At 48.2% G+C, this 26,508-nt stretch overlaps 10 protein-coding genes across 10 annotated transcripts, besides 2 other annotated features; 6 read left to right on the top strand and 4 right to left on the bottom strand.

The window, feature by feature from the left end:
• Positions 1 to 943: part of a sequence feature (contig 1.174 4404..26679(-1)) that runs on past the window's edge.
• ANIA_10536 (uncharacterized protein) lies at positions 944 to 2,237 on the top strand (the record flags this gene model as incomplete). Its single annotated transcript, XM_050611266.1, has 4 exons — positions 944 to 1,019; positions 1,112 to 1,308; positions 1,367 to 1,673; positions 1,728 to 2,237. Coding segments are annotated over 4 exons (1,050 nt in total), but the record flags the coding sequence as incomplete, so codon positions are not given.
• Positions 944 to 26,508: part of a sequence feature (contig 1.70 1..41226(-1)) that runs on past the window's edge.
• On the bottom strand, positions 2,437 to 5,212 carry ANIA_04288 (putative NADH-ubiquinone oxidoreductase, subunit G; the record flags this gene model as incomplete). Its single annotated transcript, XM_863700.2, has 7 exons — positions 2,437 to 2,749; positions 2,801 to 4,682; positions 4,742 to 4,764; positions 4,831 to 4,845; positions 4,906 to 4,957; positions 5,014 to 5,037; positions 5,098 to 5,212. The coding sequence occupies 7 exons, from the start codon at positions 5,210 to 5,212 to the stop codon at positions 2,644 to 2,646; spliced, it is 2,217 nt and encodes a 738-aa protein (XP_868793.1). The 3' UTR covers positions 2,437 to 2,643.
• Positions 6,075 to 7,241, bottom strand: ANIA_04287 (putative ER to Golgi transport protein (Sly41); the record flags this gene model as incomplete). The annotated part of the gene is made up of 1 exon (XM_656799.1): positions 6,075 to 7,241. The coding sequence occupies one exon, from the start codon at positions 7,239 to 7,241 to the stop codon at positions 6,075 to 6,077; it is 1,167 nt and encodes a 388-aa protein (XP_661891.1).
• On the top strand, positions 8,546 to 11,648 carry ANIA_04286 (uncharacterized protein; the record flags this gene model as incomplete). Its single annotated transcript, XM_656798.1, has 8 exons — positions 8,546 to 8,747; positions 8,816 to 9,125; positions 9,181 to 9,383; positions 9,521 to 9,669; positions 9,706 to 9,946; positions 10,049 to 10,174; positions 10,225 to 10,308; positions 10,378 to 11,648. The coding sequence occupies 8 exons, from the start codon at positions 8,546 to 8,548 to the stop codon at positions 11,646 to 11,648; spliced, it is 2,586 nt and encodes an 861-aa protein (XP_661890.1).
• On the top strand, positions 12,040 to 15,676 carry ANIA_04285 (Pumilio-family RNA binding repeat-containing protein; the record flags this gene model as incomplete). Its single annotated transcript, XM_656797.2, has 8 exons — positions 12,040 to 12,485; positions 12,543 to 12,653; positions 12,709 to 13,567; positions 14,005 to 14,531; positions 14,592 to 14,871; positions 14,919 to 15,009; positions 15,208 to 15,568; positions 15,614 to 15,676. Exons 1-8 carry the CDS (start codon positions 12,369 to 12,371, stop codon positions 15,674 to 15,676), a joined length of 2,409 nt encoding a protein of 802 aa, XP_661889.1. The 5' UTR covers positions 12,040 to 12,368.
• Positions 15,717 to 16,775, bottom strand: ANIA_04284 (DUF5572 domain-containing protein). Its single transcript, XM_656796.2, has 2 exons — positions 16,377 to 16,775; positions 15,717 to 16,273 (listed from the first exon to the last, which is right to left on the bottom strand). Exons 1-2 carry the CDS (start codon positions 16,607 to 16,609, stop codon positions 15,940 to 15,942), a joined length of 567 nt encoding a protein of 188 aa, XP_661888.1. The 5' UTR covers positions 16,610 to 16,775; the 3' UTR covers positions 15,717 to 15,939.
• On the bottom strand, positions 17,083 to 18,818 carry ANIA_04283 (TFIIH/NER complex subunit SSL1). The gene is made up of 4 exons (XM_050611267.1): positions 18,737 to 18,818; positions 18,384 to 18,680; positions 17,966 to 18,301; positions 17,083 to 17,897 (listed from the first exon to the last, which is right to left on the bottom strand). Exons 2-4 carry the CDS (start codon positions 18,608 to 18,610, stop codon positions 17,093 to 17,095), a joined length of 1,368 nt encoding a protein of 455 aa, XP_050467312.1. The 5' UTR covers positions 18,611 to 18,680; positions 18,737 to 18,818; the 3' UTR covers positions 17,083 to 17,092.
• On the top strand, positions 19,014 to 22,556 carry ANIA_04282 (M1 family metallopeptidase). Its single transcript, XM_050611268.1, has 12 exons — positions 19,014 to 19,163; positions 19,213 to 19,382; positions 19,457 to 19,881; positions 19,940 to 20,161; positions 20,219 to 20,336; positions 20,393 to 20,509; positions 20,569 to 20,594; positions 20,659 to 20,869; positions 20,931 to 21,001; positions 21,055 to 21,497; positions 21,574 to 21,786; positions 21,843 to 22,556. Exons 1-12 carry the CDS (start codon positions 19,129 to 19,131, stop codon positions 22,435 to 22,437), a joined length of 2,646 nt encoding a protein of 881 aa, XP_050467313.1. The 5' UTR covers positions 19,014 to 19,128; the 3' UTR covers positions 22,438 to 22,556.
• On the top strand, positions 22,877 to 24,509 carry ANIA_04281 (Rab family GTPase ypt1). Its single transcript, XM_656793.2, has 5 exons — positions 22,877 to 23,014; positions 23,248 to 23,371; positions 23,456 to 23,503; positions 23,562 to 23,789; positions 23,889 to 24,509. Exons 1-5 carry the CDS (start codon positions 23,004 to 23,006, stop codon positions 24,081 to 24,083), a joined length of 606 nt encoding a protein of 201 aa, XP_661885.2. The 5' UTR covers positions 22,877 to 23,003; the 3' UTR covers positions 24,084 to 24,509.
• Positions 25,283 to 26,416, top strand: pmp47 (putative peroxisomal membrane protein Pmp47; the record flags this gene model as incomplete). Its single annotated transcript, XM_656792.2, has 3 exons — positions 25,283 to 25,404; positions 25,469 to 26,196; positions 26,249 to 26,416. The coding sequence occupies 3 exons, from the start codon at positions 25,283 to 25,285 to the stop codon at positions 26,359 to 26,361; spliced, it is 963 nt and encodes a 320-aa protein (XP_661884.1). The 3' UTR covers positions 26,362 to 26,416.

Genomic DNA, 26,508 nt, shown 5'->3' on the forward strand with positions numbered 1-26,508 from the left:
CATTAGATTGAGATGTTAACTCGCATTGGCTTTTACAGATATCTGCCGTAGTGCCTCATGTAGTCTAGACTACTCCATACTCTATACTCGTGGTCTAATCTATGATTGGCGCCGACTCTCGCACTCCTAACGCTGGGTTAACACTCTCCACATATGGCCACTACGCATTTCCTGTCGGCTTCCTTTCTTGCTGTAGTATGATTCACGCCGTTTCAATCACTAGCAAGGCGACCCTTACTCAGCATTGTGTGGGGCTCTTGGAGCGTGACATTCGGGGACGAGTACATACGGCGTGGATAATAATAGAACGGATTGGGAAGTTGAATAACGCTGGAGTAGTGCTCCTCAGTACCTCTACAATTTATCATACTCATGCAGATCATGGTTATCTCTCAAGAAAGCTGCTAGCAGTCAGTGATCAGTAGCCCTTGACACTGTCGATATCAATGGATTCTACTCCAAATGAAACATGCCTGAGTGCGTAACAAAGTGAAGAGTCTTGCTGGTCTATCACATCTCGACGCCGATAGTTTTCGTACGAAGTAGTTATACCACCTTCAGCTTATTCATTTACCTGAGAGGATGACGACCATCTAAACATAGCGTGTATATATAGAACAGTGACTATCTTGTCTACAGATTTCCAAAATAGTGTTAACATTGGTAGTTGTCCAAGCTGATATCCTGATACTGGTCATGAAATGTCAGATGTCTGTCAGCGTGCCAAGCCTAGTATTGTAATTTGGGAAGGCAGCAGTTAGAGAACAAGGCACCAGCCCTTGCGGGAACTGATTGAAAATTCGAGTCCAGAGGCTGCTGGAAATATTTAATCACGCAGTTTTGATCTTAGACTCTTCGTAACAACCTAGAAGATGTCTTCCGCGAAAGATAGCCTTCCCCCCTGCATCCGACGCATCCGCCGATCTGACGAAACCAATTCCTAATTCTGTCCTCGTTCACACTGCCCGGTCCAAATCCACCAAACTCCAGCCCCACTATAACTGCGACAGAGGGAGAGAGTCCCTACACCGCAATTGTTAAGCAGTTTTGTATGCTCACGTAACCGGGTTCTGATGCGCAAAGGGCAGTGCGACAGTCAGAGATAAATAAGCTCAGGGCGAAAAACTATCAAGGAACGGACCTGATGAATGGAAAAAAACACTCCTGCATATTCTCGGTCTCCTGGGAGAGGGAGCAGAGGACCCAGAGCTCCTTACAGATGTCGAAGCATCGGCCAGTGTAAATGCAACCGGAGAGGATGATAAAGAGTTGGTGATTACAATAAGAAAGAGAATACAGACTATAACCGTAAGTACCCACTGACAGGAGAGGCCCTTCATAGAACAATATCCCTGATATGCCATAGCAAAAATTAGGATCTTTGACTTTGCAACAAGATGAGGAGCAAGATATCGAGCTGTTTGACTGGACGAACCTCGCTGTCACCCGGGCGGATATTCTTGAGCAGCGCTTTAATTCATTACTCGATCGTTTCCGCACAGCCGAGAGTACAATCAAGTTGCTAAACAAGCAACTGGAGGAGTTTATAAGCTCAAAAAACCAACATGAGCAGCAGCTATTTTCGGGTATTGTGCAGTTGTTGAATGAGAAGAAGCTGAAAATCCGCAACCAACAACGTCTGCTGGCCTCTGCAAAGGTCGATCCAGAGCGACGTAAGTTATCAATTTGTACTGTCCGATTAGGAAGCTGATTTAAATTCGGTTTAGTCTCCAAGGTGCAGGCAGCTGCGTTCACAGATAACTCGAGGCCAAAACCAAAGGGAGCAAAGGGTGGAAGACAAAAACGTCCCGCAGCAACATTAGCCGACGAATCTAGTGATGACGGTTTCGAGAAGATGAGTGTTGAGGACTGCGAAAATGTCAGTCAGGGTGCGGACGAGGAGACGGCTGACGAAGGACGATCGACGCCCGAACCACTTGAAGACGAGAGTGGTACAACTGCTGCTGCTGCTGATGATGATGTTGTTGAGTCTGCTCTAAGTACCAGCCGATCTCAACGAGGAGATAGTGGGAGCCAAGGGCCGCTCGCACAAGCTACAGCAAACTCGCCCCCGCCGCGAAGGGAGCTTCCCTTTGCGAAGAAAACGGAAAAGGATCCCGGGCCTGGGCATCTTTCCTCGCGAGCGTGGCAGGATTCAGTTGAATCCGGAGGGGAGACAGATGACGACGAACTGTAGCTAACGCCCCTTTTACTATAACCTATGCCTATGTGTTAAACTGGTTCTAGTGCAGATCACACTCCCTGATGAAAATACTTATTCGGTAATGTAAGACTAACGTCTTCGCTTGGGCCTGCAAGTTAAGACGGTTGGTTAAGATGATTTTCGAGCAATCGTTATGTTGGTGAAGCCAAAGAAGCATGGATAGCAGCTGTTCCTAGCTATTCCTACGCAGCTACATTTTCAGGACTGTAGGCATAAATTTTGCCATTCCTGAGCTGCTTTTGATCTTATGTACACCTCTAACATCTTTAACCTGTACCGTAGTGGAGCTGGAACACTATAGGAAACGAGGGGAAACAATAATACAATTAAACAGGGACCAACAACAGTGTTTAGGTGTTACAACAACAACGCCTAGATGAAGAATGGGAAAAAAACAAACTACAGGTCCAGTAGGCTTTTTAACCATACATGTGCTGCGGAGACACTTCACCACCTGTAGACATGTAGTTCACATCAGGGTTTCCAGAGACCTTAGCTGCCGAAGCGCGAGCCATTGTCGGCGAACTGCTTAATGGTTAACATTAACTTCAAAGAGTGAGGAGTTTTTGATCATACCTTCTGGAGATCGAATCTGTAAAATAGAAATCTTCAATCACCTTCTTGAAAGGTGCGTTGGTTACTTGAGATCCCTTGTTCTGATCGACCAATTGGACCTTGCTCAACTGAGCCAGAGAGGTGGGCTCAACAACATCGTAACGACGCATAACAGGGCTGATCTCTTCCATGCGGTCCCGAAGAGCCTCGATGTCGTCATATGGGAGAGGAGTGTTGAGGAATTCACTGGCAGCCCGAATGATCTTCCAGTCATCTCGAGAAGCACCAGGCATTGAAGTTGCTGCGCGAGTGACTTGAACGCGACCCTCGGTGTTGATATAGGTGCCTGACTTCTCGGTATACGCAGCTCCTGGCAGAACAACATCCGCGATTTGAGCCCCGCGGTCACCGTGATGTCCTTGGTAAATGACAAACGCTTCGCGAGGAATTTCCGATTGGTTAATCTCATCTGCACCAAGTAGCCAAACCATCTTAGGCGTTGTTTGTGCTACCTCAGGAGAGGGGGTCGTGAAGCCGATTTCGTATGCCGCAGCACGCGATGCTGCGCGCTGAAGAACATTATAACCTTGCCACTCTGGTGTGTTGAAGTTGCTGGCGTGCTTCTCCACAAAGCTACCAACCGCCTCAAAGATTGCTTTCGAATCCTTATGTTCGGCCGCAGCACTGCCGACAATAATCATGGGTCGCTTGGCGGAAGCCAGCTTTGTGCCAAAGTTCCCTGACAGGGCGGCCTTCAGAGCAGCAACGTCTGAACCAAGGTGTTCAAAGTCAAATGTGCTTTCGAAAGCTTCCCCGACGAGACCGATTTCGAGATCAGAGCGAAGGTACTGCTTGCGAATGCGAGCGTTGAGAACGGAAGCTTCGTGGCGAGGGTTCGTCGCGACCAAAAGGATGGCGTCCGCCTCTTCGATGCCGTAGATCTTAGAGTTGAAGAGGTAATTTGAGCGGATATCGACGCCGTGGGCGATTGGCGAGCTACCACCGGGCTGATCCAAGGCAAGATTATCAGAGCCAAGCTTGTTAGCCAAGTCCTTCATCGCAACCATGGTTTCCGCGTCCACAAGGTGACCAGAAATGGCTTTGAATTCGTTCTCTTTCAGTTGAAGCTTTTGGTATGCCGATGCAATCTCGGTCAGAGCTTGCTCCCACGTTGCAGGAACAAACTTCCCTTCCTGTCGAATCAAAGGAGTGGTGAGTCGTTGAGTCTTGAGGCCATCGCATGCAAAACGAGATTTGTCGTTAATCCATTCCTCGTTGATATCATCGTTGAGTCTTGGCAGGACACGCATCACTTCCATTCCACGGGTATCTATCCGGACGTTGGAGCCCAGAGCGTCATGTACATCAATCGACTCGGTATGCTTCAGCTCCCAGGGACGCGCGCGGAAGGCATACGGTTTGGAGGTCAGCGCGCCAACGGGGCAAAGATCAATGATGTTTCCAGAGAGCTCTGTATCCAAATTCTGCTCTAGATAGGTACCAATTTGCATATCGTTCCCTCTACCGGTGGTTCCAAGTTCGGGGGCGCCAGCAACGTCGTTCATGAACCGAACACAACGAGTGCACTGAATGCATCTGTTCATAGAGGTCTTGACAAGGGGACCAATGTTCTTATCCTCAATAGCGCGCTTGCCTCCAAGTTCGTGGAAACGGCCACGATCGGCACCATAGCGCATTGACTGATCTTGAAGATCGCACTCTCCTCCCTGGTCACAAATTGGGCAGTCTAGAGGATGGTTCGCAAGTAGGAATTCCATAACGCCTTCTCTAGCTTTGTGCACTAGCGGGGAATCTGTTTTGACATTCATACCGGGCTGAACCGGCCAGGCACATGATGCCACAGGTTTGGGAGCCCTTTCGACTTCGACGAGACACATGCGACCTAACACGAGCCAAAATCAGTACAGCTGCCCGAATCAATTTACAGTGTTCGAGGCTTACAGTTTCCCGCGATCATTAGCTTCCTATAAAGTGCGTTAGTAGCCGACAACGGAAGAGGGTGAGGGGGATAAGAGGAGGGGCTGGCGTACTCATGGTAACAGTATCTATCATAGATCGTTAGCATCGATCAGGTATGAAAGCACAAGGTCCATATCAAACTATACCTAGGAATTGTCGCTCCGGCTTTCTCGCATGCTTGAATGAGAGCCGAGCCAGCTGCGTTGCAGGTGAGTACCGTCCTTCGTAAACATTTCAGCAAGATAGATAGTTACCTTCTACCGAAACCTTTTTGCCATCTAATGCCCGGAAGTAGTCAGCAACTGATCCGTACTATTAGGGATGGTGTCGAGGCATACCAATTGTAAGCTCCACCTCAGCAGAGCGAGGAACTGTCGTCACGAAGGTCCTGGCAGTGTTGACCTTTGGAACCCGGACAGACCGGGCGGCCGCGCGAAACAGCTGCGGCCGCATGCTGTAAAGAAAGAAACAAAAAGAAAAAAGAAAATGGTTAACTAGAGGGTGACAATGGAATGAAGTGGCCGATGTGCAGCTTGAGTTGAAGCTGATAGGTATCGTTTGGTTAAAGCACTTTTGGCGTAAGGTTGGATTCTCAAGCCCGGCCCGGGCGTTCACTCGCAAATTGCCGCCTTGAGATTGGCTCGGCAGTACGGGGAAACTCAGAGTCCGAACCGTACCCTTTTTCTTGCTTTCTCAGCAATCCCGGTTCGGTTTTTCTTTCTTTCCTTTCCATCTCATTTCACGGGCATGTTTATTGTAGGAGGTAGGGCGTCGCCCGTCTCTCCCTCCTCTGCATCATGATCCAAGAGCAAGATGCACTGAGCTGGAGCACCTGAAGGCCATCGTTTCCAATTACTGGCGAAGATGCCTACTGAGGGGTATAGTTCCTTACCGACAGCGGCAACATTTCCATTTAAGAGCCAGCCAATGTAACTTAAGTTCGCTTTCTTCCTAGATCACACACACTTCCATTGTTTACGCCTTTCGCTTGATCATCTGGAAGGTGCGATGAATAAAGAAGTAATGATAGGATCTCGTAAATTTGTTTGGCAATATTGGACCTCCCGTAGGTACAGACGCAATTTCAGGGCTTCATGCATTTATGTGTTGGAAAAGCTTGCAAAGTACCTGCAATTAGCAAAGCTACACCCAAAAATCGCGTGTTTCTATTTGTGCTCCGAATTTCAATACGCGCATTTGAATCTCTATATCTATAAAGTCAGAACTCCATCGATGGTACACAATAGAAGCAAGTTAGCTTCAACCCAGGACACCAAATACAAAGCAATAGATTTATTGAGCTAGGAATAGCCGCTTAAGAGTCGCTTGACTGCCAGGTCGTCTCCTGCTTTGTACCAGGTGGCAGCCAAGCTTTCGTGTTGCTACTCGCTCTTGGGCGTGCATGACCGACGCCGTCGTCCTTTTTTGAGTTACTGGAGATGGGAAATGAACGGTCCAAGACGTGCTGGTCAACAGGCCTCCCTTGTGGGATCGCATAGCCATTGGATCCCCTGAGTTTGCTCGCTCCGCGGGTGTTCAGAGGGAGAATGGGATTTTTGAAGTGAAAGTGGTCCGCATTGGCTTTCTGGTCTGCGACGTCATCATGGCTATTGCGGTCGTATAGGTATAGCCCAAGGAAGGTGAGGGCAATTCCAAAGCCCTGAACGGGCGTAGTAGAATTACCAAACCAAACAATCGCGACAACGATCACGAAAACCCTTTTGATAAGTGACGCGACGGAATATGAGACAGGCGAAACCATAGAAAGGAGGACGAACGCCAAGATATTCTGAGCAAAGTGAGACACCCCGTTGAACACGAATTCGAGGAAAAGGGCGCCATGATCCAACGATCCAGCTTTGTTCGTAAGAGAGATGGCGCCATCTTGCATCAGATCAGAGAATAAGGGGTAGCCCTCGGTGACCAACCAAATGGGTAATGTCAGGATAAAAGCTAACCCAGAGCAATAGTAGAGTAGGTTCAACTTGTCCAGTTTGCGGCGACCAGCAGACTGTATATCTGACTCCGCACGCTCGGCTTCGTTGAAGAGTTTTTTAGAGAATATATTCTGTGATACGAAAACAAGGGCTGCAACCAGCGCACATAGGATGCCGAAAAAATTCGTGGAGAAGCCTGTGGAACAAGCAAGCATTACACCCAAGGTCAGTGGCACGAGAGATAAATAGGTCGCCTTAGCATAGCGAATGCGGAAAAGGAAGCGGTATGCCAGCACGGTGAATAATGGCGAAAGTCCTTTGATAGTGTGCACAAGCGAAACTGGGATTTGCGAAGTGGCCATTGAACTCAAGATATGACCTGCTAGTTGGAATATGGCGAGAGGTAGCGCCGTCATTATCACATCGCGTGACGGCGGGCGTATGTTGTTCTTGAGAGCCGGTATGCTGGTTTTAAGCCATGGTAACTTGGTGGACAGGTACGAAAGTAGCAGGCACCACAAGGACACGAAGGCGAACTGGACCATTGTGAGAGTAATGGGCCTCGGAAGCGCGTTCAAAATGGATTTTGAGGACGTATTCGTTAATGCTGAAGTAGTATACCAGAAAAGGCAGAGCATCTGCGGACGAGTAAGCGACTGCAATAGGCGACGGGGTTGGAAAGCCGTACTATGAGCCTGTACGACACAGGTGCTCTAAGCGCTTGAGCCAGATCTTGCGCATTTGCACTAACACTACCATTGCGAGTCCTGATGGCACTTATGGTTTCGCTGATGCTCTTTCTCGGCCTTCGTTTGGAATCCCGGACTGGTTTATAGTCCCAGCGATCACTGGGCGCATATCTGACTGTTGTGTTTGGGTAAAGTGTTGTCGGCTCCGCGGTGCCAAATTGCTCGTCCTGGAACGCTGGAAACTTATCTATTGGACTGGCCATGGGCTCAGGGCTAGATACTCTGACTGATGTTTGCAGGTCGGTTTGTCGTATCGAAGAGCGCCGCCCAGTCCCAGTCACTATAGTCGTGGTCATTTCCTTCCCCTTTCCGGGCACCCCTATGCGACGGACTTCAAATTGGTAGCAGAATGAGAAAAGCGGTCAAAGCCAGGATAATCGAACCATGTACGTTGCTCAAAATCGGGCGCTGAGGCGGGATACGGCGAGGTTGCCGCTCCGGTAGCACTTCGAATTCCGGAGGTATTCGAAGGCTAGATTATGCAGCTATCAATGAAGCTAACACTGGTCGAGTAAGCTGTGGAGGATGTTATAACATGAGTGAGCTCTAAGCAGATGTTCAGGTACTATCCATTCTTGTCACCAGCGTTATCGAAACGCGAACTCATCACGGTGTTGGCGGAGTTCTTAATGTCTGACGGGACGAGCAACCCACTAGCGTAATTTGGTTTTAGCGCGGTCTGAGATGACGAATCACCGAATCACTATTGACCAGTAGGATTTGAGAAATGGACAACGCTGCGAGACCCCAGGCTCTGGGTCTCCCAGGTCCCGTGAGTCCCGTTAAAGTCAGTCAAATGCTCGCCATGTGCCTAGTAAACACTGGAAAAGCTATAATAGAGTTATGAGATTCATTTCCCCACACAACTACTTGCGAACATATTAACTATAAATTGAGAGAGAATAAGCAGCAGAACGGACTATTTCTAGTATCTGCCTACCTTGACAAAAAGACTAAGGCAGATTGCGAGGAGTTTCTGACCCAGGGTCCGGAGTCCTCAGGGTACATTACCCCCCGCCTCATTGAGATAGGGTCATCCCCCCAGGGAGGATATTACAGCCACGCGCCATCAGTTTTTAGTCTCCTTGACATTGAGAATGATGTTCTGCCTAGGACACCCACCTGTTCTCCTGGCAAGAATGCTTATCCTTATAGCATTGTGCAACAGTGCATTGTGTGGCAGGACTCCTAGCCAACAGGACTACACGTCACCTCCCCAATATTCTCTGAACAAGGACTTCTCAGATGTTCAGTTATCCGAAAAGTGGCAGGTCCTCGGCCCCTTCCAATATGGGACAAGAGGTTCGTCTTCATACGATTAAATCTACTAAACGAAGTAATATGCCAACGCTATCTTTAAACCGACCTAGAAGCCATTTGGGGGGCAGATCCCCTAGAGTACCGGGGCGGATTTCGAAACGTATCCTTTGATGAAGAAGTTGAATATAGCAGTCCTCTTTCCACAGACGGATTCGTGAAATGGACTCATGTTAGGGCCAACATCACGAATACCAATGCTGAACAGAGCAGAGCAGAGCTTGCTGTGGCCTTCCCTCAAGTAGATTGGGGATTACTTCAGGCTGTCTACGGGTGGTCTGCGTTGCAATATCAGGCCTGGACGCGCGGGTATATGTACTTGAATGGGTCCAAATCATCAAGCAGTCGCAATTTTCACGGAAGGTATTTTGGAGCTATCAATTGACGGTCAACGGCACTTCGGTGGTGATTTCTACAGTTATCGCAGAGCACCCTTGATATTGACTATTGCCCCCGGGAAGCATCTTGTCGAATTGCGGCTTCTCCGTGACGTTCGAGCCCTGGGTGGTCAAGGTGATCCCACCATCAATGTGGCGGTTGAAATAGAAATTCGCCACGGCATGCTAAACATAGCTGAGCAAAGTCTTTTGATACCTGAAGCTACAGATTGGAGACTCGGGAGTACCTGGGCATCAATTAATGTGCAGAATAATGCACCTGAATGGGTTGAGGTTCTCTCGATTTACTCTTCAAATGTTGGCATTTCAACTTGCTCGCCCTGAGTGGAAAATACTGACAAACTACTTAGTTCTCCTTAGAAATGGAGACTCCTCTGCGCCTTGCACCACATCAGACCCGTCCACTAGCTTTCCGATTTGCTACTGGCAATCCATCGGCTTTTGCTGTCCCAATTGAGATCCGCTACAGAGCTTTCCAACATGCAACAATGTGGAATCAGACTTTCATGGTAAAATTTGCTAATAGGTCTATATCTGAACCTCAGAGAATTACGTATATGCACCCAGCAGGCATCGTCTCTTATGCCATTCTTCGTCCGCCTCCCTTGCATCCTTCTTGTGCTCTCAATCAAACCAACACTTTTTTGCCTTTGATAATAGGTCTTCACGGAGCAGGCCTTGAGGCGGATGATGTACAAGTGCGCAGGATGATGGATGCCGCGTACGGCATCTGCGCGTGGATGCTATTTCCAAGCGGTGTTACTTCTTGGAGCGGAGATGACTGGCGTGAGTGCTTGATACTATGACTCGCTGTTTTTCCCGACCCTGCTCTACTAGAACGCTTCGTCAGTCAACTTGCCACTTGAACTAACGTGCTTTCCTGATTAGACACATGGGGTGTTGCTGATATAAAAGCAGCCGTTAAAGCAATTCCTGACTGGGTGAGAGCTATTGGCTGGAGCGGTCCTGGAATTATGAATGATGAATGGATGGTTATAGGACATTCGAACGGAGGTAAAGTCAGGTCTAGACTCACAATTCCTTTCTGCTCATTCAATTGGTAGGGCAGGGTGTATGGTTTCTCACGACTCATTATCCGGATAATGTTGTCGCCGCTGCCCCTGTATCGGGGTATACATCCATTGAGAGTAAGTCGCTGCTCTCTTTTGCCAACACTATAGTAATATTATATTCTTACATGTCCTGATGGTTCGTAGATTATGTGTCTTATAATATGTGGCGAGATTCTGAGCCGCTGCTCTCTTCTATCCTTCATCAATCGCGGGCTAGTTTTAAACATGAACTATTACTGGCGAATGCTGTGGGCATTCCGATAATGCAACAACATGGCTCGCAAGATAAAAACGTCCCAGCACATCATTCACGCCTTATGCACTCTTTGCTCGAGGAAGTTGACTGGCCATCTCAATATGTCGAGTTGCCAAATGCAGGCCATTGGTTTGATGGTGTGATGACAACCTCTTCATTGCTGAAGTTCTACAAAAGCTCGCTAGAATCAACAAGAAGACAAACCGTCCTCGCATTTACAATATACGTCCCCCACTCTGGAGACATGGCATCCAAAGGAGGATTATATGTAGATCAGCTACAATCTCCTGATAGGTTCGGTCGGGTGCATGTTACAATTGATGCGAAAGAAGAGACGTGGCACATCCAGACACAGAATATTCATCGCTTCCACCTCTCAGCTACAGCGTGCAACTCTAAAAAGCGATTAACCTTAACCATAGACGATACAGCCACCCTCTTCAGAGTCGACCCGGCAAAGTGTGGATTCACTTGGTACATAAAGGGCACTGAAGGGAGCTGGAAATGCTCAGAGCAGAACGGTTGGCAGTCTATTTCTCAAAGATACGGGCGTCAGGTGGGTGCAATGGATGCTATATTGCGCACGAATGGGACATTTACGATAAACGCGTGCTCTGTCAAGAGCGAAGAAATAGCGCTCCAGATTAGCCGCAACCTCCTACAATATTTTGCTGCTGACTCCTACATCGCAAGACATTGCGGTTCATTTGATGCAGAACATCACGGGAATGCTATCACCGTCTCGTTAGGGAATGAACTTCCGGGTTCAGTATATTCGTCATACCCTATACGTGTTTCTGACGGCCGCATGACTCTGCATATGTGCCTTTCAGTTCCAGGGGGCCTGCATGGACCGATGGACCCGGGTTCAAGCAGGAGTTGTGGCCAGTATACCATTAACTACGAACGGGCAATGGGTGCGATGTTCCTTCGACCCCTGCCTAACGAAGGGTTGGAGTTAGTTGTGTGGGGTACCGATGTGGAAGGCCTCGAGCAGGCCGCCCGTCTTGTGCCAACACTGACCGGAGCTGGACAACCCGAATTCGTGGTTCTCGGTGACAACTGTCGCTGGAAGGGCCATGCGGGCCTTTATGCTGCTGGCCACTTTGACAAGTTCTGGCAAATTTCGACCGGGTCTTACATTGCGAATGTTGTATAGAGCCCATCAGCACTTTGGAGCAATTAATGGCTACAAAGGAATTGACTGGACCTATTAGCATGAAATAGTCAGCGCATATCATGAAGAGCTGCACATTGATATCCGCATAATGTTATTGCCAGAATTGCTCTGAGAGGAGGTGACATTTGGCTTTAGGATTCTCGTCGACTATGCCATAGTTCGGTTGTAACTCGAACATGAGACTTGGCTCAATGAGCATATTATGGGCCAAAGGTCTTTTCTCTCACCTAAGACTCTAGGTAATCCGCGGGGGTTGACTTACCGGCCATCAATTGAGGGTTTTTCCTCTTTCCATTTTCAGAGGGTTCTCGCTTTGCTCTACTGTCACCCGGCAACTCTGTCCTTCCTTCTTTTTCGTTGTTTCTGTCGTTGCTTCCCAATTGCCCACCAGTACCTGCTTCTTGAATTTATTCCGCGTTCTATTGCTCGAATCTCTGTATCTCACTTTTGCTGATCTGTTTTCTAGATACTGCCATATATCTTGCGCTGTCCGAAGAAAACAGCAGTAAACAGCCCTCTTCTTTTCTCCATTATCTTTGACGCATCTTCTTCTCCAAGTTGCCATTCATTGCATGTAAGAGCGTTTGGATCTTATGCAGCGTGCTTGTCTATTGACCAACTTGATCTCGACTTCTTTGTTTACTTTTTCCAGTCGCCGACTTCTGTCGAAAACAGCCCATTGTGCCCTATCGATTCAACATGTCCTTGCTTTCAGCTGCCTCACCGGAAACTGGCCGTAGAGACCACGATGAGAGAACGTCTTCCAATAGCGGAAATGTTGAAATTCACACGCTATCTGGTGGACGTGAGATATCAGTAAGTTAACATACACTTGCCATCGCAGTATAAACCGGACGGTTAATGAATTCTTAGGGTCACAAGCACTCAAACCCCTGTATCAGCTCTCCCGACCCTTTGGCTACTTCGAAGCTTGGGAACCTGCAGTCCCCCGTCGGCCAGAAAAATGACAATGCTTCCAATAAGGTCAGGTTACCGTTGCTCTTGATTTTCCTTGGCAGATAGTGTCTGACAATCCTAGAAGCAGAAGTTGGAACATACAAGCAATACCCTTCCTCTGACGGGAAATTCTGAAATGGAAAGGCTCCTGGCGAAGCTTTCGCCAAAGCCCCAGTTGTCAGACTCCAAGCAAACGATCAACCAGGATATCCTCTCAAAGTTGTCTGAGCAGCAGCTACTCCTCGACCAGCAAAAGAGTATTTTGGCGAAAAATAAAGTTGTTGGCCCAGGGCATCTCGAAGAGCGCGATAAACCTCTCACCATGCCACAGCGTATGGACGCTAAACAGGCTGCTAGCCCCAAAGAAGTTGCGCGTTTCGAGGCTTTCGACACCGAGGGTTCCGAGTTGCTTCGTCTAAAGCGGGAACTCCAGGCTGCTAACTCCAAAATCGCCCTACAGGAGCAGGAACTAGCACAAACCCGTGTTATCAAACATACTTTGGACCAGGCCCTTGGTCCTCCATCCGAAGCTGACTTTAGCGGACGGGATATAAGCGAACAAACAATCAGCAATCTGCAGAGCGCCTTCAACGCATCCATACCGGCGCCGCATCTACTTCAAGACGGTTGGAATACGCAGGAAGATTCGCAGTCAGATATATCCGATGCACTCTCCGCCGGTGCTTACAATAGATCCAGGGGATTTTGGGGCCCTCCTGCTCAGCAAGTTTATGGTGTGGGATTGAACTCAGATAAAGCCTACGCTGATAGCAATATGCCTCTCCCTGGCACTGCTTTCGGTCACGATTCGAGCAGATTTTGGGGTCCTTCAAACACAAACCCCTCGATTCCAGCGAACAGTTCTTTCCAACCCCATCGCGTGCTTTCAGGCCCATCCACAGCTCCTTGCAGCTTTGATGGACCTTTCTCCGACGACCAAGGTAGGTATTTGCAAAGTTCAGGTTTTGGCCCGCGCCCTCCAACAGCCCAGCCAAGTCGTATTGGGTCATGCTTTCCTGGGACAGGCTCTCCCTGGGGTACATTTGCTCCTAGCTCGGCCGACAGTCAGGGTTCTCGATCACCGCCGAGTAAACCGAACAGTACTTATCAACAAGTAGGACTTTACCCTTTGCCCCCCTACCATCAGCGGGCAGTTGCACCTCCGCTCTCACCGACAGCGACCGAGTTTTCAGCACCTAGTGGAACCTCTGTACCCTGGGCAACCTCATCTGTGTGTAACACCGATTCTGATCTTCGTGCTCGATTGACAGTTTACAGGTCGGCGGAAGCTCCATTCAAACGTACATTTCACCTCTCGAACCACTTAATTATCGGCGACTGTTAGATAAGAATGTTTCTTGTGATTGGAAATACATAGTCGACAAGATTGTTTGCAACAATGACCAACAAGCCTCTATATTCTTGCAGCAAAAGCTCAAAGTCGGCACAACAGAGCAAAAATTCGACATCATCGAAGCCATCATCCAACAGGCTTACTCGCTCATGGTGAATCGATTCGGAAACTTCCTTGTCCAGCGTTGTTTCGAACACGGAACTTCTGAGCAGATCGTCGCAATTGCGAATGCTATTAAGGGTAACACTTTGAGCCTCAGCATGGATCCTTTCGGCTGCCATGTAGTCCAGAAGGCCTTTGACTGCGTGCCTGAGGAACACAAAGCAGTCATGGTGCATGAACTTCTGCGCAGGATCCCTGAAACAGTCATTCACCGGTATGCGTGCCATGTATGGCAGAAGCTTTTCGAATTACGCTGGAGTGGTGAGCCTCCGCAAATTATGGCAAAGGTCAACGAAGCTTTGCGCGGGATGTGGCATGAGGTTGCATTGGGAGAGACTGGGAGCTTAGTGGTTCAGAATATCTTTGAGAATTGCGTCGAAGACGAAAAGGTATGACTTCGCTGCATTTTTGCCTCTCCTTTACGAAGGCTTTCTAACCACACCATCTAGCGCCCTGCCATTGAAGAAGTCCTAGCGAAGATCGATGTGCTTGCTCATGGTCAGTTTGGAAACTGGTGCATTCAACACATCTGCGAGCATGGTGCCCCCCACGATAAGAGTCGTGCTATTGAGCATATTCTTCTCTGGGTGGTGGATTATAGCATGGATCAATTCGCGTCTAAGATCGTGGAGAAATGCCTAAAGATTGGCGGCTCAGAATTTTTAGACCGCTACCTTTCTCGAGTATGCACTGGTCGTACAGATAGACCTAGAATGCCGTTGATTGACAGTAAGTGTACTTTCTTCTTGCGTGGACAATGCTCTGAACTGCAACAGTTGCCGGAGACCAGTACGGGAATTACCTGATTCAGTGGATTCTAATGAATGCTGCGCCCCACCAGAGGGAGCTGGTTGCAACTCATATCCGGTAAGACTATTCAGCCGCAACAACTCGTATTTCTTTCTAACCATCTCTCTTAGGAAACACATGGTATCTTTGCGTGGCTCTAAATTCGGTTCGCGTGTGGCAATGCTATGTTGCAATCTGTCTCATGCTACTCGCCCAGGTCCAGGGACAGGCGTGCAAATTGGTCGGTTCAATAATTTCAACGATGACCGGTTCCAGGCATCCAATCAACATGGGGGTCGCTTCAGCCGAGGAAGCCAGTGGAATCCCAGCTACCCCCCTTTTCGTTAAGAGATTGACAAACCAAGTGTCGCAAGACCTGAAACATCTCGAAAAGTACGAACCGGCGCGACCTACCCAAGACATAGATTCGATCTTAGATGTGATTTGTGTGCATGAATGCCCTGCGAATCAGACTTCGAGCTTTCCAGATTTACATGGTTGCACGAGGCTGAAAAAGCTTGACATCCTATGCCTCGTGCTCATCTCATATACTCATCTCGTTGAACTCTTAGGCTCTTTACTGTTCATTTTATCCATTGTCCGCGCTCCACATGTCCTGCTCCAGGGAAGTCGATGGGTATGTATTATTTTTCGTGAAGACTGTCCGCATTCTGCATCTTAGAGGTACAGTGACGGAAGTACGGAGTGTCTACGGCAGTGGAGTGTCTGCGGGACGGCTTTGTAAAGACAAGGCAGCTTTTCCTACACATATTTCTAAATGACCAACTCTTCTTATTCATAAACCTGGCTCGTCCTTGCTACGCATGCTTTGCTATCAGTCCGCTAGCCTGACTAAGGACGAATATGTTGTCCATAGTTGTGGCACCCCTTATTAGCCCCGGTCCAAGTCTTTAATGAAAGCCATACTGATGCTAGGAGATACAGTAATCACACGTTGCTAGATGAAGCAGGAACAGCCTTCCGATGTTACTGTTGTCTGGCTTATGATTAAGCGGTCTCCCCCTTCTCCCAAGGTTTCAGTCTCTTGGGCTTTGCACTCGCAGCTCCTTGGCCCGTTAAAAGAATGTCTGGTATATGTTGGATTCCTGGAACCGGCTGGCCCGTTGTAATAAGCTCAACGATATGAGCGAACGATGTGGGATATGTTGGCTCTTGTGATGTCGGCTTCGATGCCGGGACTGTAGTCGGGGACAGAGATGATGCGGAAATTTGCGATGAGCCGGTTTCTCGCGAGCCATCTATGGAGGTACTCGAAGTACGCCTAGCTTCAAGCCAGGACTTGTAGGTCGCAACATCTAGCGGCAGCGCAAGGTTATTCTTTCTGGTAGTGGAGAAAAAAATTAGTTTAATACAGCGTACAATTCTCTCAGCACAAAGCTATGCAGGCAGGGAGTAGATATACGGTATGTCTTGATGGTGCGTACCTGATAAAATAATAACACTTCGCCTGCAGGACCAAATCATCATCGCGAGCAATCTCCTCGTCTGAGGCCGGCGTCTCGGGGTGACCGAGTATAATGGCAAGGCCGCCTGCAAATTCGCGATCGGTCGAGAAAGGATATGTGCTCAATTGCTCAAAGATATCCGCCTGCGGGTTTCGAGATTCTGTTTGCGCGGTGGTGATGCTTTCGCGGGGATGCGGGGAAGATGTCTCCATGTCTGTGGCGGTACTCAAAGCGGCATTAATTCCTTTCTGATTCCCGCGAGCTCGAATGGCTGATCTTTATAGAATTGGGTCAGGTCACGCCTTTTTTTTTTCTTTTTTCTCCCAGCTATAAGGGCATTAAATTTGATGTGTAAGTACTAAGGAAGCTCCGCTGAGTTCTTGAATTGGGGATCGTGAAGGAAGCTTGGAGTAAGTATCCGTGGTTTCTGACATGGGTGTGGTTGATCGTTACTTTGCAGGGTATTATTGGTTATGTGCCGACATGGTGGAACCAGGTGAGCTGCCCGGCATCTTGCGTACCGCTGATCAATGTATGTGACCATCAATCTGGGTACAATTGATGGGAGCTTTCTGAGGGTGGTCGGGCGTACTTCCGGATATGCCTGGGCATTGTCGGTCATTGTTGCGGATCAAACGCACTAAATTATGTTTTGACCTTCTGAGCATCATTTATTCGCAATTCATAGCACACTTTCATCTTGAGGTATCCATTTGATCTACACTTTCTTGAACTCTAGGTATATCGTCCTGGGGATGGCGGACAACCCTGCTCTGACAACCAGGGCAATTATGTACCACCTCATGAGCAAAGAGATCACAATCAATACAAAAATGATTTTCGCACACTGTGCATTCGTAACGACTGCTTACACTCATTCCCTTGGCGAGGTTCTGAGTGGCCTGCCATTGCTCTTTCGGGGGGATTGTAGGAAAGGCAATACCGCATGCGAAACATGTCGTGCTGCGGTGCGCACGTTCCCAAGAAACTTCAACCCAATTCATTAGAGGGAATAAATGATGATAAGACCGAGCAAGGTGGGTTGATAAAATCAAAGTAAGACCGCAGGATGGACACTCAGCAGGAAGGCCGCAGACTTTGCTGTTGCACCGCGAGCATAAATACCCCCCCGGCGTGGGATTAGAATGACATGCGCAGAGAGAAGGAAAAGACTCGATGGTACGGGATGGGAAGCCCATCATAAGAAGTGAGCTTGCGGATTGTTTCTGAGAATATGTGGCAGGAGGAGTTGTTACAGCCAACATTAACTCTCGAAAATGCTGCTCGTTAAGGGCAACGCCGTAGTAGGTATCATCGCCACCATTTGTCCTAGAGCACAACTCACGGCAGATTGCTACCTGGGCAGCAAGGCCCACGATTCCAACACGAATTTTATCATCGATAAGTGTGGTGATAGTCTGATGAATGTCACCAGGGTCGGAGGAAAGCAGTGAGCCGAAGACAATGAATATTTCTCGCGTTCCATGGCTGGGGGTATGGCTGGAATGGCACAGTCGTTAGTACGCGTCATGGAGGGAAGGGTGTCTCTTGATCTGAAAGAAACCTACAAGAGTGCACCTCTGGCCATTTCAAGCCCATTTTGCAGACTAGGAAGGCCCTTCGGATCCTGACTCCTTAAATCCTGTATCGCGCTGATATGTTCGGTCGGATTTCCGCTCATATCACTGATCCGTAGCGCAAGGCCATCTCTCAGCCCGATAACACCAACCTGAGAGATAGGATTCTGTTCGAAGAATTCCCTTACAAACTCTTGGGCATATCGTAGTGTCAGAAGATACCGCGTTGGTCGTAGGTCTTTCTCCATCATCGACTGTGATAGATCCAGGATCAATATTATATGGCGTATAATTCCGCGCTGCAGTGGTGTTGTGTCCTTTAGAAGCCTTCACCCAACCATCAGCAAAGCGCCATAATGCCCATACTTGTGACGCGGGCGATGCTTGAGACGAACACTTGCTAACTCACCTCTTTCTCTTACTGGCTTCCAATAACCCTCCCACTGTTGAGCTGATCGTGCCATCTGCTCCTTCAACCAGGGTTTCCCACGTTCGCGCAAGCTCGAATTCCGCTCCGCCCTTCTGTTTCCTCCGCTTCGGAGCCTGGCCGACGGCGCCTCGCGTTTCTCGAATGATATCATCGTCCCCCTCATCTCCTGAGAGACCTCCAATATATTCATCATCAGAATCCGCCATTAGGTGTACGCAATTATGTAATGAACGAAGTCCGGGTTTTGTCTTGGTGATGTAGGGTAGACTGCTATGACTGTGTACCTAGTAAGGATCGGCAGAGAAAGGTCCAAGCTCTCCCGCCTGACGTACCGCGGAATTTTCTCAGTAAGTTCGATACTTGAGTATATGTTTGGACGAAACCAGTCAGTTCTTATGGCGATTCTGGGGACCGTAACTTTTATATGAAATCATTATCTTGGTCATATCAGTTTCAGAATATCTTTCCTCCGGCGATAGCCGCTGAAAGCAATTAGATGTGGGGGAGACGCAGCATCACGTCAACCAGATGCACCGGGCTCCGTTGCCCACCAGTGCCTCGAGTTTATCGACCCCTCCAAACACTATCGTCTCTGTGCCGCCCTCCCTCGTCACACCCGATCTTTCGCTCCCGCTCTCATCAATTATCACGTACACTTCCTTATCTGCACAGGCCCGTTATACCTATTATCTCCACAAGGCAGTGCTCCTCTGAGATTCGAGCAATGGCATCAAAGGACAGAGATATTCTTCCCAATGTGTAAGTTATTATCAGCGAATGAGCGTGGTGAGCCTAATTGAAATCATAGGGTCAAACCTGCCCATTATGACATTTCCCTCTTCGACCTGCAGCTCGGTGGCTCGTGGAGCTACAAGGGTATAGTCAACATCACTTCAAAGGTCTACAGTCCCACAAGGGAAGTGGTGCTCAATGCAAAAGAAATTGAAGTGCACCATGCGAAGGTTCTAGGATTAGACGGTAAGTGGTATTTTTATCTCGCTAAGTCATGATATTTACGCGTATGGATTTAATTAATGGAGATGCTACTTCAGGCGTAGAGTTGACCAAAACGTCTGAGATCACCTACGATCAGAAATCGGAAAGGGTGACAATTAGGTTCCCCAAGGAACTCCCTCAGTCCGAACTCGTCGTCTCCATATCGTTCACCGGCACCATGAATAATGCCATGGCTGGGTTTTACCGCTCCAAATATAAGCCTGCTGTCGAGCCGACGTCTGACACCCCCAAGGAAGGAGAATTTTATTATATGCTGAGCACTCAGTTTGAGTCCTGTGATGCACGCAGAGCATTTCCTTGTTTTGATGAGCCAAACCTCAAGGCGACATTTGACTTCGAAATTGAAGTGCCTAAGGGTCAGACGGCTATCAGCAACATGCCAGTCAAGTCCGAAAGGGAGGGCAGCAAGCCTGAGCTCAAAGTGGTTTCTTTCGATACGACCCCAGTGATGAGCACTTATGTTCGTATTCACCCTCCACCAAAATTGACCTCACACTGAACACATTTTCCTCTTCTAGCTTTTGGCGTGGGCAATTGGTGACTTTGACTACGTCGAGGCATTGACCGAACGTAAATACCAGGGAAAGAGTATTCCTGTTCGTGTCTATACGACGAAGGGACTTAAAGAACAAGCCCGCTTTGCTCTTGAATGTGCACATCGGACCGTCGACTACTTCTCGGAGATTTTCGAGATCGAATATCCTCTGCCTAAGGCAGATCTTCTAGCGGTACATGAATTTGTAAGTTGTCTCTCGACACTGCCGGACCTTCATAATGACCTTTCGTGAAAAATATAGGCAATGGGAGCTATGGAAAACTGGGGTCTTGTGACGTATCGCACGACTGCCGTTCTGTTCGACGAAGGCAAATCAGATACTCGTTATAAGAATCGAATTGCTTATGTTGTCGCTCATGGTGAGTCAAGCATTACCTTAAGCCGCTCTCCACCCTAGCTAACTAGGCTATTATAGAACTTGCACACCAGTGGTTTGGCAATCTCGTAACAATGGATTGGTGGGATGAGCTCTGGCTCAATGAGGGCTTTGCTACATGGGTCGGATGGCTTGCTGTCGATCACTTCTATCCAGGTAAGGAATCCATGGCCCCCTCTAGCGATCACAGCTGAAAGTATCTAATACCATGGTAGAATGGAATATCTGGTCGCAGTTCGTGGTATGTACTTCTAGTGGTGATTCAATGTTGAAAGTAAAAATAATGACAGCTGACGGCTGCACAGGCTGAAGGTGTCCAGCAAGCATTTCAACTCGATTCGTTGCGTGCATCTCACCCGATCCAAGTACCCGTCAAAAACGCTCTAGAGGTCGACCAGATCTTTGACCACATCAGCTACCTTAAGGGTAGCTCCGTCATCCGCATGCTCAGTACCCATCTTGGGCGCGAAACTTTCCTTCGTGGTGTGGCGCAATACCTCAAGACTCACGCATATGGTATGCCCGGCATCAACAAGTCTTCTTATGTTCATTCCAACTTTTAACCATATACCTATAGGCAACGCTACTACTAATGATCTTTGGATTGCACTTAGCCAAGCATCTAACCAGGACGTTAACAGTTTCATGGTAAGTGTGGTGAATCTTGAAATATGGATAGAATTTCTTATAATATCTACCAGGATCCATGGATTCGTAAAATTGGGTTTCCAGTTGTCACAATCGCGGAAGAGACGGGCCAACTTGAAATTCGCCAAAACAGATTTCTCTCAACCGGTGATGTAAAGCCTGAAGAGGATGAGACAACTTGGTGGATTCCGCTCGGTATCAAATCGGGTCCCGAATTGACGGTTCAGGACCCTCGTGCTCTCGTATCAAAGGCGGACACCATCCAGGGCATTGGCCAGGATTCGTTTTACAAGATCAACAAAGACCTTTCCGGTTTTTATCGAACCAACTATTCCTCCTCAAGACTTAAAAAGCTCGGTCAGTCCCTGGATTCGTTAAGCACTGAGGACAAGATTGGATTGATTGGTGACGCTGCTGCCCTCGCTGTATCTGGTGAAAGTAGCACTGCAGCCTTGCTATCTCTTCTAGAAGGGTTCAAGGATGAAACGAACTATTTGTGAGTTGTCTTTACCTTTTCCCCTTCTCGGGTTGCATGCTTTTGCATTCTTTCTGCTTACTTGCTGATTCAATAGGGTTTGGTCCCAAATTTCGTCTTCTGTCGGCAATTTACGGTCTGTCTTCTCACAGAACGAAGAGGTGGCTGAGGGCCTCAAGAAGTTTGCTCGTGAACTTTCGGCCCCCGCCGCGAATATGATCGGCTGGGAGTTCAAGCCCACTGATGATTATCTCACTCTGCAGTTGCGGAAGCTTCTGATCGCGATGTCGGGGCTTGCGGGCAATGAGAGGTGCTGTCATTCTGTCACCTTTTGTCTTCCTTTCGAATGTGACTAATTGTTCTCAGTATTGTGGCTGAAGCTAAGAATCGCTTTGGTCTGTGGGCAACCGCAAAGGACAAGAGCGCTATCCACACAAATCTCCGCTCTGCAATCTTCAGTATTGCTGTCTCGGAAGGTACTAGAGAAGAGTACGACTCTGTGAAGGACGAATATCTCAAGACCGATTCTGTTGATGGCAAGGAAATCTGCCTTGGGGCTCTGGGACGTACGAAGGATGCTGCACTTGTCAATGAGTATCTGGACTTCGTGTTCTCGGATAAAGTTGCTATTCAGGACGTGCATAACGGTGCAGTTTCCTTGGCGGCCAACTCCAAAGTTCGTCATTTGCTATGGGAGTATATGAAGAACAACTGGGACTCCGTAGAAGCACGTCTTTCCGCAAACAACGTCGTTTTCGAGCGTTTCGTGCGGATGGGACTCTCGAAATTTGCTGATCATAGCATTGGCGATGATATTGCTGCATTCTTCCAGGACAAGGATACAACTGCGTATGATCGCGCACTAGTGATTGTGGCCGACAGTATCCGGACCAGTGCCAACTACAAAGAAAGGGATGAAAAGCAAGTCTTGAAATGGCTAAAAGAGCATGGTTATGCTTGAGGGTAAGGTTGAGGATTCTAAGCGCGCTTGCTCTTCTGAATGACGGGAGTGAACACTCTGCATGCCGATCCATAGTCTAGTATTTATCTTGAATCGAATCTCATATGGCTTTTGGACGGTAAATCGTGTAACAACTTACCTTCGGCTTCCTTGCTTGACGTGGCGTTCGAATCCCATGTCGCCCATGGAAGAGTCCAGATTGAAATTAACATTACGGACCCCCAAAGCTGCCCGTACCTATCCAAATGTCTATGCTACTCTAGGTTTTTTCTGATGTCAAGGATGTGGTGCATGACAGAGCAATGGGATCTTGGGCTATTTTTGAATGGAACACTAAGCCTAATTTGGTCATAGGCTGGCCCCAGGCAGAACGTGAAACGGTCACAGGCTACTGCACGCTGGGCTCCTTTGCTCTCCTGCACTGAGCAACACCGCCGAAGCCCATCCTGGCTGACACTTCTCTACGTTACATCACCTGAATCTCGCTTTCCTGTCTCGCTGCGGATATTACCTCCTCTCTAGCGAACTCATTCATTCGAAGAAAACCACGCCGATTAGCAGCCAAGATGAACCCTGAGTGGTAAGTGCTTTGAACGTCTGCCTGCGAGTTTGGCAGTGGTCCACCAGAATCGTGCTGTTGTTTTGTTGCCGTGACATGGTTTCTCTTATTCTTTGAGATGACTTCGTTCTGCCCGCTTCTGCTGCTTTATATCTATTCAGCCGGCTAACGTGGTCAAAACACAGAGTCCTCTATGCTACGCCTCCCCGAATTTGAGTACTTCTCCCATTCCAGAGCCCTAACATGGTCAGATACGATTACCTCTTCAAACTTCTCCTTATCGGAGACTCCGGCGTTGGAAAGTCCTGCTTGCTCCTTCGATTCGCCGATGATACCTATACAGAAAGCTACATCTCCACTATCGGCGTGGATTTTGTACGTTTACCCTGCTGTCGATCGGTTATCGGTTGTCAGGCAATCATTCTGCGGACAGGGATTAACTAACAGCCTCTATGAAAGAAAATCCGCACTATTGAACTTGATGGCAAGACTGTGAAGCTTCAGATTGTATGGAAAGCTGATAGAGCTCTTTTAGTGCATCGGATAAAGCTGACGGCTTACATAGTGGGACACCGCAGGCCAAGAGCGCTTCCGAACCATTACGTCCTCTTACTACCGTGGCGCTCATGGTATCTGCGTTGTATACGATGTTACCGATATGGACTCTTTTAACAACGTGAAGCAGTGGCTTCAGGAGATTGACCGCTATGCGACTGAAGGTGTCAACAAGCTTCTCGTGGGCAACAAGAGCGATATGGAGGACAAAAAAGTCGTGGAATACACTGTCGCAAAGGTTGGTTGCTATATCCCTGTCACGACATCACAACATCGATCGGTGGTCTTCTTCAGCTGTTATTTCCGGAAACCCTCTAACTTCTGTGTCTACCTATAGGAATTCGCCGATAGTCTTGGAATCCCATTTTTGGAGACATCTGCCAAGAATGCTTCGAACGTTGAACAAGCTTTCTTAACCATGGCTCGACAGATCAAGGAACGCATGGGCACTGCAACCGTGAATAACAAGCCAACTGTGCAAGTCGGCCAGGGTCAGGGTGTCCAGTCTGGATCTGCCGGTGGCTGCTGTTAGACGAATCATGACCGAAAAGCAGTATTGCCGAACTGCCCCTTTGGCACAGGGCACAGAAGCATCCGTGGGACCTCCATATTCTCTGCGAAGCTCGATGTCTTTGTCCATCCCTAATCACGGTACAAACGGATGGTGTTGACGGTTTTAATCAGCTGGAAACGACTACGTGGGAGTGTATCTCTTTTCTCGCTATGCTTAGTCGGGCTCTTACTCGTTGTCTTGTACAGGAACACTTAAGGGTCAGCACCTTATTTCTCTGCTTGCTCCCTACCCCGACACCTTGTTCCTCATTGCTTTCATTATTTTTGTTCTCTGTTTGCGACTCTAATCTGGCCTCTTTACAATATTCTCTTCATGTTTCTTAGGTTGGATTCCTTGCGCATCTTGTCAGGCTCAGTTATAGGGAACGCATGAATGACTTGTGTACTCGCTGCCGTGGTAAATTAGAGGTTGTAAATCTTTTTGATTGAACTGAGAACAGTTACATCCTTGCTCTGTCGGCTACTCTTGGTCTTTATGATACTAGGAAACATGTATGTTCATATGATACCAGTGTCATCTTATCACAACACAAACCCTCGAACTAGATCACATGCAGGACACAACAGCTCCAGCCCCACCTTTCATTCGCCAGAAATCGACTAGAACTCGCGAATAATCCTAAGTCCAGATGAAGGATCTAACTTCGGCCTGATGGTTTTTTCGGGAAGGGCGCCCAGATATCATGTCGCTAGCCTTTGATTAGACCGAGTGTCGCTCCGAGTGTCGCCTCAACAGAGACCACACACTCCAGGATGTTTGTGAAAAGCAGTTATAGTCGCGGCGAGTAACACGTGAATCATGTTGACCGGTTTCCGAGACCGATGATTCCTTACCATACTGAAAAGTGTACAAATGTATGGCTGTACATCTTGGGAAAACGGTTGAAGGCTGAAAGTTATAACAGCCGAGGTATAGGATTCGGTAAACGTCATGAGATGGATCGCCATGCCCCAATTATCGAACCGACCAAAACATCTCTAGAGGCGGTTCGACCACCCCTTCTTTCGTTCCGATTGTTATTCGTATATCACTCCTTTTCCTGTCTTGAAATCTACTTTCTTTCATTCTCTCCCCATCTTCCTGTTCTGTCTTGTCAGTTTCTCGACACGACTCCCTTCTTTTAGCATCTGGCTTCAAAGATACCTCCGAATCTCGTTATGTCTCTATCAAAGGTCGAGGACCCAAAGAAAGTGGCCGCCGCTGCTGCTGCTCAACAGAGCGACAACATAGCCCATGCTCTGGCGGGTGCTGGTGGTGGCATACTGTCCATGGTTCTGACGTGAGTAATCTGAAGCCAGTCCTCCCCTTTCATGAGCACATACTCACCTGGATGATTTAACCAGATACCCACTTATAACACTCTCAACTCGAGCGCAAGTCGAATCCAAGCGTGCGCAGTCTTCGACTATTGATGCGATTCGTCGTATTGTGCAGAGAGAAGGAATAGTTGGACTTTACTCTGGCCTCGAGTCAGCATTATTCGGTATCAGCGTCACGAACTTTGTCTACTACTACTGGTACGAATGGACCAGGTCTGCCTTCGAGAAGGCTGCCGAAAAAGCAGGTCGTTCAAAGAAATTGTCAACACTCGAATCGATGATAGCCGGAGCAATTGCAGGGAGTGCAACTGTCCTGCTCACAAACCCGATTTGGGTCGTCAACACCAGAGTGACCGCACGCAAATCGGCAGAGGATGATCAGTCACTGCCAGGAGCTCCCAAGAAGCAGCGGCCGTCTACTTTCGGTACACTTATGGACCTACTCCAGAAGGAGGGACCCACTGCACTCTTTGCTGGCGTCCTACCTGCACTTGTCTTGGTGATCAATCCTATTCTACAGTATACCATCTTCGAGCAGTTGAAAAACATAGTGGAACGCCGCCGTCGGATGACACCAAAGGACGCCTTTTACCTCGGTGCCCTTGGCAAGATTTTGGCGACCTCAATCACATACCCATACATTACTGTGAAAAGCCGAATGCATGTTGCCAGCAAGGATGGCCCCAAGGAGAGCTTGAACGGAAGCTTAAAGAGAATCATAAAGGAAGAGGGCTACACTGGACTGTACAAAGGTGAGTTCATTAATTCTTGTTTGACCAGAATGCGTTGTTTATTCTTTTACAGGAATCGGGCCTAAAGTCACCCAAAGTGCAATAACTGCCGCTTTCTTGTTTGCCTTCAAAGACGTCCTTTATGACGCAATGGCGTCACTTCGGAGGAGTCGCGTCTCAAAATAGAGAAGTTCTATGGTGTTTGTATGAAGAAATAGAGATAATAATGAAGTTTAAGCGGTACAAACTCTCAGCGAAGCAGTTATCGGATGTTAGATAGATGTACCCTTTGCTTCCGAATGGGCCCTGATCTTCATAACATTGCCAGACTCT

Source organism: Aspergillus nidulans, chromosome II (genome assembly GCF_000011425.1).
Source record: "Aspergillus nidulans FGSC A4 chromosome II".
In the NCBI taxonomy this organism is placed as follows: Eukaryota; Fungi; Ascomycota; class Eurotiomycetes; order Eurotiales; family Aspergillaceae; genus Aspergillus; species Aspergillus nidulans.